Source organism: Thalassophryne amazonica, chromosome 9 (assembly GCF_902500255.1).
Source record: "Thalassophryne amazonica chromosome 9, fThaAma1.1, whole genome shotgun sequence".
NCBI lineage: Eukaryota > Metazoa > Chordata > Actinopteri > Batrachoidiformes > Batrachoididae > Thalassophryne > Thalassophryne amazonica.
In genome coordinates, this window is record NC_047111.1 from 116,602,392 (window position 1) to 116,616,048 (window position 13,657).

The window sequence follows — 13,657 nt, forward strand, 5'->3', positions numbered from 1 at the left end:
TGCTCTGTATGCACCACTCTGCATTTAATCATTAGTGATTGATCTCTGCTCCCCTCCACAGCATGTCTATTTCCTGGTTCTTTCCCTCAGCCCCAACCAGTCCCAGCAGAAGACTGCCCCTCCCTGAGCCTGGTTCTGCTGGAGGTTTCTTCCTGTTAAAAGGGAGTTTTTCCTTCCCACTGTAGCCAAGTGCTTGCTCACAGGGGGTCGTTTTGACCGTTGGGTTTTACATAATTATTGTATGGCCTTGCCTTACAATATAAAGCGCCTTGGGGCAACTGTTTGTTGTGATTTGGCGCTATATAAATAAAATTGATTGATTGATTGATTAAAGTGGACGCTCGCTGCCACGGACTGGTAGAACATCCACAGGAGTTTCCTGCAGATGTTAAATGTCCACAGCCTCCCCAGAAGTACAGCCTGTGTTGTCCCTTCCTGTACAGGTGCTTGGTGTGGGTTGTCCAGTCCAGTTTGCTGTTCAGCCACAGCCTGAGGAATCCACAACTTCCACATTTATAAAGTTTGGTTCCACTAGTAAACAATTACATGAAAACTGTTTAGAGAAGTAACACTTTATCGCCAGCGTCCGTCCATCTCGGAAGTGCCTTGGCAGGTTACTGCTCATCTCGTTGGGAGCAGCTTCTTGATCAACTTAACAGTTTGATTCTGGCTTGGCAGTTCCAGCCATAGTTGAAGCAGACAAATTCTGTTGGTGAAGTGATGGCCTGCGACTGTGGTCTCTCTTTCTTACGTTGTTGTTGTCCGTCTTCCAGCTGCTGTTTGCGGCACTCTTCGCCCTTCTTGATGCCATCGTGAACAACCTGTCACCAGCCTCAGTGGTTGTCTGCAAGCTGTTCCCAGTTTTGGGGGGTTGATGCTGGTCGCTTTAAGGTCGTGCTTGCAGATATCCTTAAAGTGCAATGCTGGCCAGCCTGCTAGACGATGTCCTGTGGCTACCTCCCCATACATTATGTCCTTGGGAATGTGGCTGACTTGCATGCAATGCACATGGCTGAGCCAGCGGAGTCAGTGCTGGCAGAGTAGGAGGTGCACGCTCACTATGCCAGCTTGTTCCAGCACAGCGGCGGTTGCGACTCTGTCTTGCCACATGAATGCATCAGAGGCAGCAAAGGTGGAAGCTCTCCAAGCGGTTCTCCTGCTCGGCGCTGGTATCCCAGGCTTCACTGCCGTAGAGAAGGGTACTGAGAATGCATGTCAGGTACACCTTCAGCTTGGTGTTGAGAGCCAGCGGGCTGTTGGACCACGCACTTTTGCTCAGTCTGGCCATCACACTGGCAGCTTTGGTGATCCTCTCCTCAATCTCACTGTCCTAAGACAGGTTGCTGCTGATGGTGGAGATGATGTAGGTGAAGTGGTCAGTCACTTCAAGCAGTTCATTGTCGGTGGCAATGGTGGGAGGTGCGGGAACATCATGACCCATGGCCTTGGTCGTCTTGATGCTGATGGTCATCCTGGACTCCTTGCAGGCATGGGTGAAGGGATTCATTAGCTTGTGGAGATCCTCTTCTGTATGTGAGATCAGGGCTGCGTCATCAGCAAATAACATTTTTCTGATGAAGACTGTCTTTGCTCTCAGACAAGCCAGTTTGGAAAGTTTCCCGTCACTTCACTTCTGGTGTTGAAGTAGATGCCCTCTGTGGAGTCCTTGAAAGCAAACTTAACGCTGAAAAGAAGATGCCGAAGAGGGTCAGGCCAAGGACACAACCTTGCTTCACTCCACTTTTGATCTTGAAGGGCTCCAAGGTGTCGGTGTCGTAGCTGACCACACCTTGTATGTCCTCGTGAAAGGAGGGGGACAGCTGATCTTCAACAGCAGGAGCAAACCTCTCCTGCTAACAAGGTCAAACGTCTTGGTCAAGTCGATTAAGCCAGTGTATAATGGCAGCTGCTGTTCTTGGCATTTCTCCTGGAGCTGACGTACCGAGAAGATCATGTCCGCTGTGGATCTCTCAGCCCTAAATCTGCACTGGGATTCTGAAGAACATAAAGGCGAGCAAGTACCACTTTGGCGAAGATGCTGCCTACAATGCTCAGCAGTGATATTCTCCTGTAGGTGTTAGTTGCTGCTTGTACAGAGTGATGATCTTGGCATTGCATGTCTTGTGGTACTTTGCCCTCTCTCCAACAGAGACAAAAGAGCTCATAAAGGGGATCTAGCAGGGTCCGTTTCCCCACTAATAAACTATTAGTTCAAAAGTGTTTTAGAAAAGTAACACTTTATTAGAGTACATTAATTAATGCAGTAATAACCGTGAAATTAAGAGGCAACTGTGTTTAGTAATCATTTAGTGGCGTGTTAATTTATATATTTAATAATTTAAAATGCTTTGAACGCCATCTATAAGTGAACTAAATGGTTAATAGTTAAACTTGAAGATCTATGATGCAGTGTCTAAAAAGTGTTTTTTGAGGAAAGCACGGGCATAAAATAAATTGGAGTAGAAGCTGTCAAAACTGTATAAATCATTAAAAATCAACTGACCTGCAAATAAATAGACCTTTTTAAACTAAAATGATCATTTATGAACTGTTGACTGCTGTATTTCTGTTGCTCTGCTAATTTTCCAGCGCTAAAACAAAAATATTAACATCTTTCTCTATGTTCAGCACAGCCACTTAGAAAGCTTGTGTTCATTAGTGCTGACTCGCCATAAATCTAAATAACACATCACATTAACAGAGAAAAATTTGCTGTAATTGATCAAAGCGAATGTTGAATTAAATGTCGGGAACGATTGTGTGAAACAGAGTAACGAGTCAATCGGCCTCCAGCGTGACTGTATTACCCTTGCTGGTGCCAAAGCCAGGTTAGGAAAGCCGTGCACGTGTGCACATTTCCACTGGACTTGTATGTGCAGCATGAGACGAAGCCTGCCAGCAGCATTGATTAATTACGGTCATTAAGTGGTTAGAAAGTCACCTCACCTGGTGCAAAGGCTGCAATTCAGTGGCTGATTAAAATTAATCACAGTCACAAAGCTGCAGGAGGCAGAGACCCCAGACAGCAAACGCACCATTTACCTACGCTCGAGTCGACAACAGCTACCGCCGCACTGCCAAATAAACAACCAGAGCACTTTACTATCAATTTTGTGTATTTTAATATTGAAAAATACAGCACAAAAAAATACACACAAAAGAAAAATAAAATTTGCTAAGCAAAAACCTTCATACAATATTAGTAGGACACTCATGTTAAACGCTACAGATCATACGGTTAGTGGTAGTTAATGTTCTGAGCAGTACTTCTCTCAATCTACAAGGCCCGTTCTGATGACAATACTCCTGATCCTCTCTCACACACACACACACTTCTCTCTTTCCTTTATGTGCAGGAAACAAGTGCAACAAATCTGTCAGCACCACAAAGCACGAGGGTCGAGACATTTCCCCAAACTGTCACTGCCGCTTAAATCCCAAAACACACACTCAGGGTTGCAAGCAAGTCTGGAAATAATCATGGCATTAATTATTTCATGTCACAAAACAGTTATATATATATATATATATATATATATATATATATATATAAATAAAATGGTGAAAAATGGAATATAAACATATTTGAACCAGCTGAAAATATGTTTGAACTGGTTTAAACACACAGTAACCCCCAGCATAAAAGTTTGAAAATCATTAAAACATTCAAAGGTTTTTGCCAACAAAACACAAGAAAAATGTCACATTTAAGGTGTAAGAAGTCCAAATTTGATCAATTCCAACTTTAGCAATGGTGGGGAAAACAAAAACCATCAGCAGTGGCTGTAGACTTCGGAAATGAAACAAACTGGCAAGCTGCATCCAGGTCCAACCACTCCTGGTCCTAGTGTCCACCAACCATCCAGCAGGTGGCAGACACATCAAGGTGATATGATGCAAGTCAAACAGGGTTGGTTTTTGGGTTGATCTGGTGCAACAAACTTAACCATATCTTAATCAGTTTATCCAAATTATGTGCCCTTTTAACACAGTGAGTTACAAAATGGTAGCATTTATTGAGTTATGGTGTTAAAAATCTGGAGGGAGTGGGACTTATGCACGCACCATATTTTACAGGGTACATTCATAGACTTCTCCAAATCCTAGGAACAGTGGAAGATTAAGTTTCCATTACTGACCAATAGTTTCAGTGCTGGCGGACGTTCGCACGCACACATGCAGAAAATGTTGCACATTGTGATCTACAAGGAGGATTTACATTGTACTGATAAAACATACACTGCTGCGGTGGTCATGTTGTATGTAGAATGACATGTACACAAACATACATCATCCACTGTGTGATTAGACAGAGCTACTTCATCAAGATGCACATAAGAAAAAAATCAAATACAGTCCTTCAAATAAAAACACTGAGTAGCAAATAAAAGCTTTAAGACAGTGATGTTTGCTTCTGTGAAGCTGTACACGCACGAGGCGAGTGTTTGTGGGGCAACACAAACTAAGCTTAACTGAGGCAACAGAAAAACAAATCAACAAGCTCACGTAGGATCGATAAGGTCAGGACGCCGGTTATCGGTCAACAGACCGGTAGAGTGACGAGCACATCTGTGGAGATGACGTGGTGCAATGATGGAAGTGCTGCAACAATTCAGTGAGGACAAGGCACATAGACGTCTGTGCAGAGGACAAGGCTAAAAAACAGGAGGAAATGAAGGCAGTGGAGTAAAAAGAACCTGTTAGCCTGCTCGCTGTTTTACTTGCAAATGACTTGATTTGTTTTCAAACATTTACCAAGCAATGAAACTAACTTCATTCCCGGAAGAATGAATTATCTGTAAAAACTGCACAAGCAAGCTGATGGAACAGACACGGGCCGAGCGAACAAAAAGAGATTTTATTTATTGGAAAACATATTGCAAAAAGAACCAGAACTGCAGTAGGTGCAAAAAAAAAAAAAAAAAAAAAAAAATCTGCAGAAGCCATGTCGCAGCACAGCGCCATGCCTGGACATTAAAACTGGTTCCTGTCCCCGTCACGATGACAAGGTTGTAGGTCTCAAACCCAGCAACTATGACATCACAACCAAGAGGATAAAAATAAGCCGAATTTCATCTTTAACGTGTTATGGGGGGAAACACTCACAAAGCAGTGAACTGAATTCCCGACAACACCGCAACGAAAAAAGGTCAAGACATTAAAATGGTGGGTATGAGCCAATAGATTAGGTACAGCTGCTCCATAATGGAGATATGCAACGAGCCAATCAGGTGGCCACCAAGTCACTGCAGAAGAAGTGTACTAAAAATCAAAATGAGCAAAAGGAGGTAAAATGAAAAGTAGAGATGATGACCCTGTGAGCGCAGATAATAAATACTGCACTACGTAATATTTTGAATCACAACATCATAACCTTACTGTTATATTACAAATGATTTACCAATTGATATGAATTTGACATCATCTCTAGCTCTACTGGTTGCAAAAATACCCTAGAAAATGTGTTTTACAGAGTATATTTTTGATGACTTTTGACCCATCAGCTACAACAGTTAATCATCTCAATGCAGCATCCCGACCAAGTTTAGTGAAAATCTGCTCACCAGTTTCAGAGTTATTTTGTCCAAACACACATGAAGGCTTGCGATACCCTGCATCATTGATAGCGAGCAGGACAACAGCCATTAGAATCTAGTGCACAAAAATAACAGCGTGCATGTTTAGTGGCTATTAAGTGTGGGACATTGATTAAACAGTCCCATTAATGGTACAGGAGGCTTCTTGAGCACAGAAAGATTAATCAAGCTTCCTGTAACTCAGCTGTAAATGAAGCTGCGTGACCGATACCACAAAGAAGAAATGAGGAGTAGATGATGTGGCCATCCTACTGAGAAGGACTGTGTGCTTTTGGGGGGGCTTAGACGTCTGGGTGGTTATAAACGGTCAAACAATCAGACATGATTGCTCAGTCACCCCTACTGTCCAGCTGCCCCCAAACGTCTCAACATGCAGGGGAGAAGAGATGGGGGATGGAGAACTGAGAACCAAGAAGCAAAATTTCATCCAATCACAAGGAGGACCCTCCCAAGCACCAGCCAATCCCAAACGCAGACGGGACAATTCGAAATAAAACAGCTGATCCACATAACTTATGCCAAGATAAGTTCAGATTTGAAAAGAAATAGATTTTCTTTATCCATTTCCAGACAATCAGAACATTTTCTATTTTTAACGTTGAATTATTTAACTGCCTTGTGTCGGTATTTCGCTGAGGACAGTAACTGATTTATACATTTTCAGTGCCACTCACACGTACATTCACATACACAGCTGCAGTTTAATACACAAGACGCATGCATACACACAGACGACCAATCAGAGGCCTGGACCGATTCTGAACACAAAGTAACTCTACAGCATGATTCGTCTATATTAAAAACAAAAACATGCTTTTATTTATGTACAATATAATTTGTACAAGAAGCATTCTGCTGGATATCCACACCAATTCATGTTCCTAAGAGAAAAGTCCAGCGAGAAAAATTCATTGTGTTTGTGTCCAATAAAATGTTAATGTGCCACGAGTCTGGTGCACTCAACACCACACCCGGGTCTTCATCAGCGGAGTCTACTCCATAAGTAAATAACAAAGACCTAAGGTCTCCCAGCTCTCACTCCTTCATTGGTTTGTGTCCCTCCCCAGGTTCCACTCTGATCTGCATGGTCCCATTCCAGGAGGAGGGCGGGCTACACAATGGAGCCGTCCCTGTTCTGGGCAGGCACCATTACAGGGACAGCCCCCATGCGGCTGAGGTTGGGGCCGATCATCCTGGGCGCTGTGGGTGGAGGCACAGCAACATGGCTTGGAGGCCGTTCGTATTCCTCTGATGAGGGAATCTTGTCATATTGAGGCTTCAGGGCGTACTCATGCAGGTTGGAGGGCGACATGGAGCCCAGGGAGGAGCGCTGGCTGCCCACGGTGAAGCTGCGTGCTGTTGAAACGCGACTCTTTGGAGGAGGAACGTCCTCTCTGAAAGAGAACAAAGACAGCAGCATGTTCAGGCAACAATAATGCACGTCTACAATTTCACTTTTTTACCAGGTCACCTACAGTTTTAGTTTCTGCAACTTGAAAAACGTAAGGAGAAAAGGGTACTCAAAGAAATCCTTTCTGAATACATCCAACATCCCCCCCCCCCCCCCCCCCCCCCCAAAAAAAAACTTTCATTACTTTTACCACTGCAAAAATTCAATTTTGCAGTGGTAAAAGTAATGAAATTTTTTTTCCCCATAAACTGCTCTGTTAAGTTCCCAGATTTAAGAGATGCAACATGAGTCAGGTCTGTTGGCATCACTGGTTTGGTTGTTATTTGTAAATAGCTGAAGGGAGCCAAAAGAAAAGAAAGCAAAACCAAATGAAAACTGTGCAACAAAACGTGGAGGGAAAATCTTCAAACCTCAAGAGATATTTGATGATGTGTCACCCTGACATTCATACAAACATGTGATATTGTCATATGGGCTGTGGGTGTAACGTTGGTTTTATTTGAATTGTTAGATTAATTATTTTTACTTCTCTCACTCCTACTCAAATAAACTTTGGTGTCACCATAGGGAGGAACATCCACACCAAGTTTCAACTTCATTACTCCAGCGGTTTCAGAGAAGAGGGTGTTTACACACACTGCTGAAGGACAAATGACCCACGGCATAAAAAAAAAAAGATAAACTAATTTAACTTTGCTCACCTGCGACTACATCAGAAAATTAAATTTCCTCAGATAATAAGAGTGAATTTATTCTGTTATTTGATGGGTAAAGAAGTGTGGAACGTCTGACACTGACCGAGCTTTTGATGTGTCCTGAGGCCCAAAGGATGGTGGGGGAAAGAATAAACAACCAGGAAGCTTCTGGGTCATTTCAAGACTCCAGCATGATCAGACTCCTTAAAGGAAGACAGATAACTGCAGCTGAACTTTGTCTGAATGGATGGGAGCTGCTCTTGCACTGCTCAGCTGCTCTGACTGCATTCGACATGATACAGAATCCACAGAGCAAACAAAGCTTTCAAACTGATTAGCACAGCTGTTTATTTGAGGAGGGGGTTTAAAAAAAAAAAGAAAAAGAAAAGCGCTGATGGGGTAAAACCATTTTCATGGTTGTTTGAGTTTGTGAGAGTTGTGTTTGTGTGCATATGTGTGTGTGTGTGTGTGTGTGTGAAATGGCCAGAAGTCACGCTCCACAAAGAGCTCTATTCTAATGGTGCAAGTGCTACCACAAACACACTGTGTGAAGTCCTACGTGCACTGGTGCAGTGGGACTATCCAGTGTCAGATGGGGCTACAATATTAATCTGAGGAGGTTCTGAAAACATCAGAGGCCACGAGTTGCTGGATCTAAAACCAGTGGTGTAGCAAAGGGAATCCAACGATCATGTTCTGGTGGGAAGATCCCAGAAATTGCTGCAGAATGCAGGGGGTATCGAAGGAGGACCCAGTATGTGTTCTTTGACCAAAGACTTGAAGCTCCCTCAAGGATTCAGTCAGAGTCACACAGACTGCCATCTGCTCAATGTCCTTGACTAAATTTCGCTAGATTTCATGATCAACCTACTCCAGATAAATTTGTATGCGATCTGGGTGGTGGACTTGCAGAAGAGGGCAAGAACAAAATGCCAAATAGAAATGTTTTAGGGGTTTCTTTGTTTGTTTTTTGCAAGATGACCCTGAAACATGCCAGGGATTGCATTAATGTCCTCCTGTGTTTCATTTCATCCTAGAAGAGACTAGAGCTGAGACAGTGGATTCTGATGTCATATAAGGCAGAATGTTTGGCAGTAAGCCTACTTGAGTACTATTACGAGAGAATGTCAGCTAAGACACTACAACCACGTGTCCATGTGGCATGATCCAGGTGCCTCAGTGCTGTAGACCTCTTTAATTGGCAAAGTCCTGGCTGTGGCAGACAGACGACTACTTTTGGCTGGTGAAAATGGACCAGCAGCCTGCCGAGATGGTGATGGTGGTTTCACCTGAACAACACTGAGGTTCCAAGAGTTGCCTGTTGTAATTACATGTACCAGACTGGCAATAATAATAATAATGGTGATAATAAGATAGCCCTATGTAGGTAATAAGACCCATTGGTGCTGGTGTTTATACGTGGCTGGGGTAGCATGAAGCAACTGAGATTCTACACCTTCCCCTGGACAGGATGCCAGTTCATCATGTTATTTTCCGAGCCAAAGCCAGTACCCTTTTAAAGCTGGGCGGACTAAGACAATGTACATGACCTATCTTGTCCAAGGATACAGACAGGCATCGACACCGGGAATCAAACCCAGGTCCACATATATGTAATTCAATGCCTTTACCACAAACCCACCTGGCCCATCATACTGTGGAAAATGCACAGCATCACATAATACTTTATTAAATTGGGCTTTTGGGAGTCAAATATTTTGTTTTAGAAAGAGTACCTTATCTCATTGCAGATTTCCTTCTCGTACTTCTTCTTCTGATGAGCACGGCAACAGCAAAAGATGATGATGGCAATAATGAGGAGAATCAATAGTACAGCAATTATGGATCCAACGATGATGCCTACAGTGTTTGGTGCTGCAAAACACATGGGGGGATAAAAATGAGTAAACCCACAATAATAAAGTTACCGTTTCCAGAAACTGCGAAAAACCATTTGATGTTTCTTTTTGGGACCTACATGAGGTACAACAGCAGCTAATATTTTGTACTTTGCAAAGCACAGTACCACACCTGTAGTGGTAACTGTCCAATTTTTCCGCAGAGAAGAGATTTCCCAACTTCTGCCAAGTGGTGTGCCTGCACAAGAGGGCAAAAACTGAGTGATTGGGAGAGAAGGGCCTTAGTCAGGGAGGTGACCAAGAACCAGATGGTCACTCTGTCAGAGCTCCAGTGTTCCTCTATGAAGAGAGGAGAACATTCCAGAAGGACAACCCTCTCTGCAGCAATCCATCAATCAGGCCTATATGGTAGAGAAGCCACTCCTTAGTAAAAGGCACATGGCAGCCCAGCTGGAGTTTGCCAAAAGGCACCTGAAGGACTCGCAGACCAGGAGAAACAAAATTCTCTTGTCTGATGAGATTAAAGTCATTGGCATGAATGTCAAGAGTCATGTTTGGAGGAAACCAGGCACCATCCCTACAGTGATGCATGGTGAATGTTTTTCAGCGGAAGGCACTAGGAGACTAGTGAGGATTGGTAGACAGGTGCGCCAAGCTTGTGGAATCATATTTAAGAAGACTTGAGGCTGTAATTGTTGCCAAAAATGCATCAAAAAAGTATTCAGCAAAGGGTGTGAATATTTATGTACACGTGATTTCTTTCTTTCTTTCTTTTTTTTTTTATAAATTTGCAACAATTTCAAAAACAGAATTTTTAAATGTTGTTATTATGGGGTGTTGTGAGTAGAATTTTGTGGGGAAAAATTAATTTAGTCCATTTTGGAATATAACTTAATGTGGAAAAAGTGAAGTGCTGTGAATACTTTCAGTGCTAAATGAAAACTCATTCCTTAAGAGAGTAAATGTATCACAATCCTTCTGGTATGGTATGAAATGGGTCAAAGCATCCACTTAGTGATTCTGAGAGAAAATAAACTATGACCATGTCCATATGTGTACATAGGATACTGGTCAATGTAACAGGTGGACAATTATTACATTCTTGGGCTTCACAAGGATAATATTGGAAAGTGTCCATATTTTATAAATTAAAGTCCAACAAGGGAAACTTTTGGCTCATGTCCATGCACTTCTCACATCTACAGATAAGTAAAACTGCTAAATATCGCACAAAATGACTTCCTAATCCTTTGAATTGTAGGTATAAAATACTTTCTTTTGTTGACAAAATAATGAAACCACTTTCTGCTGTAGCCTATGCAGTAACACTGGAAGGGCCCAAATGTAAAAAAAAAGTGGTCATTTAAGGTCCCCTTTAAAGACAAAGTAGTAAAAAGAAGTAATAATAATAATAATAAAAAAAACTAAATCAGCAAATGTACAATAGATTAACAATAATAATAAGCTTGGCAGTCTAAAAGTGAATATTAAGTAATGGATTTGAAACTTGAGTGCAGAAGGGTGTGTTATTGTTGAAGCCAGTTAAGATACTCACGAGGCGTCACGTTTAGATGCAGTACACATTCCTCAGTACCAACATTGTTACTGACAGTGCAGTGGTAGTTACCAGATGCGCTGGAAGATGCATTTCTCACGTTAATGGTGCCTGCCACTGGATCTGAAGAGAACACAATATTGAAACATGACAACATTAAGTTGAAAGAAGATCAGCGTGTGTGAGGCACTAAGGAATAACTGCAGTTATGTGCTCGTTTTAGAGTGCTAAAGAGTCAGTTACCCTGCACAGAAGAGGCAGGCAAGAGGTTAGTGCCACTAATCTTCTCCCAGGTGTACTTCAAGGGGCTGGTGCCCTCATTAGACATGCACCTCAGCACAAGGTCTTTGCCCTCATATGTGGGGCCTTCAGCATAGCATCGGGGCTTCGATGGCTTCACTGTGGAGAAAAAAATTGAATTACAGACACACACATATATACACTCAACAAAAATATAAACGCAACACTTTTGGTTTTGCTCCCATTTTGTATGAGATGAACTCAAAGATCTAAAACTTTTTCCACATACACAATATCACCATTTCCCTCAAATATTGTTCACAAACCAGTCTAAATCTGTGATAGTGAGCACTTCTCCTTTGCTGAGATAATCCATCCCACCTCACAGGTGTGCCATATCAAGATGCTGATTAGACACCATGATTAGTGCACAGGTGTGCCTTAGACTGCCCACAATAAAAGGCCACTCTGAAAGGTGCAGTTTTGTTTTATTGGGGGGGGGATACCAGTCAGTATCTGGTGTGACCACCATTTGCATCATGCAGTGCAACACATCTCCTTCGCATAGAGTTGATCAGGTTGTCAATTGTGGCCTGTGGAATGTTGGTCCACTCCTCTTCAATGGCTGTGCGAAGTTGCGACGACAAACTGGAGTCAGGTCGAGACCCCGATGAGGACAACAAGCATGCAGATGAGCTTCCCTGAGACGGTTTCTGACAGTTTGTGCAGAAATTCTTTGGTTATGCAAACCGATTGTTCCAGCAGCTGTCCGAGTGGCTGGTCTCAGACGATCTTGGGGGTGAACATGCTGGATGTGGAGGTCCTGACCTGGTGTGGTTACACGTGGTCTGCGGTTGTGAGGCTGGTTGGATGTACTGCCAAATTCTCTGAAACGCTTTGGAGACGGCTTATGGTAGAGAAATGAACATTCAATACACGAGCAACAGCTCTGGTTGACATTCCTGCTGTCAGCATGCCAATTGCACGCTCCCTTAAATCTTGCAACATCTGTGGCATTGTGCTGTGTGATAAAACTGCACCTTTCAGAGTGGCCTTTTATTGTGGGCAGTCTAAGGCACACCTGTGCACTAATCATGGTGTCTAATCAGCATCTTGATATGGCACACCTGTGAGGTGGGATGGATTATCTCAGCAAAGGAGAAGTGCTCACTATCACAGATTTAGACTGGTTTGTGAACAATATTTGAGGGAAATGGTGATATTGTGTATGTGGAGAAAGTTTTAGGTCTTTGAGTTCATCTCATATGAAATGGGAGCAAAACCAAAAGTGTTGCGTTTATATTTTTGTTGAGTATATATACATATATATATATATATATATATGTATGTGTGTGTGTGTGTGTGTGTGTATATACACACACACACACACATATACATACACATATATACATATATATATATATATATATATACATTTATACACACACACACATATATACACATATATATACACATATATACATATATATATACATTTATACACACACACACATATATACACATATATATATATATATATACATTTATACACACACACACATATATACACATATATACACATATATACATATATATACATTTATACACACACACACATATATACACATATATACACATATATACATATATATACATTTATACACACACACATATATACACATATATACATATATATACATTTATACACACACACACATATATACACATATATACATATATATACATTTATACACACACACACATATATATATATATATACACAAGGTCTATTAGATAAGAAACCGACCCTTTTATTATTTTTTTTAACTATATGGATTTGAATGACGTGCGATTCCACCAATCATGCTTGAACCCTCGTGCGCATGCGTGAGTTTTTTCACGCGTCGTGACGTCATTTCCCTGTGGGCAGGCCTTGAGTGAGATGTGGTCCCGCCCTCTCGGCTGAATTCCTTTGTTTCACACGCTGCTCGAGATGGCGCGCGTTGCTTTATCAAAATGTTTTCTGGACCTGTGAGGAATATCCAAGTGGACACTATTCGAGAAATTAAGCTGGTTTTTGGTGAAAAGTTTAACGGCTGATGAGAGATTATGGGGTGTTTCTGTCGGTGTAAGGACTTCCCACGGAGCGGGACGTCATGCAGCGCTTCCAGGCGCCGTCGTCGGCCTGTTTCGACCTGAAAACATCCTAATTTAAGGCTTAATTCACCCAGGACATCGTGAGAGAACAGAGAAGATTCAGAAGAGGCCGGCATGAGGACTTTATGCGGACATTCCACTGT

At 42.2% G+C, this 13,657-nt stretch overlaps 1 protein-coding gene across 1 annotated transcript in view; it reads right to left on the minus strand.

Moving 5' to 3' along the window:
• Positions 1-3,103: 3,103 nt before the first annotated feature.
• cxadr (CXADR Ig-like cell adhesion molecule) overlaps positions 3,104-13,657 on the minus strand; it is a 154,630-nt gene continuing 144,076 nt past the window's right edge. The window contains exons 4-7 of the mRNA XM_034179014.1: positions 11,361-11,516; positions 11,118-11,240; positions 9,440-9,578; positions 3,104-6,991 (exon numbers count right to left, since the gene is read on the minus strand). Of these exons, the coding sequence (XP_034034905.1) occupies positions 6,709-6,991; positions 9,440-9,578; positions 11,118-11,240; positions 11,361-11,516 (701 nt within the window). The 3' untranslated portion in view covers positions 3,104-6,708. The remainder of the gene's footprint in view (positions 6,992-9,439; positions 9,579-11,117; positions 11,241-11,360; positions 11,517-13,657) is intronic.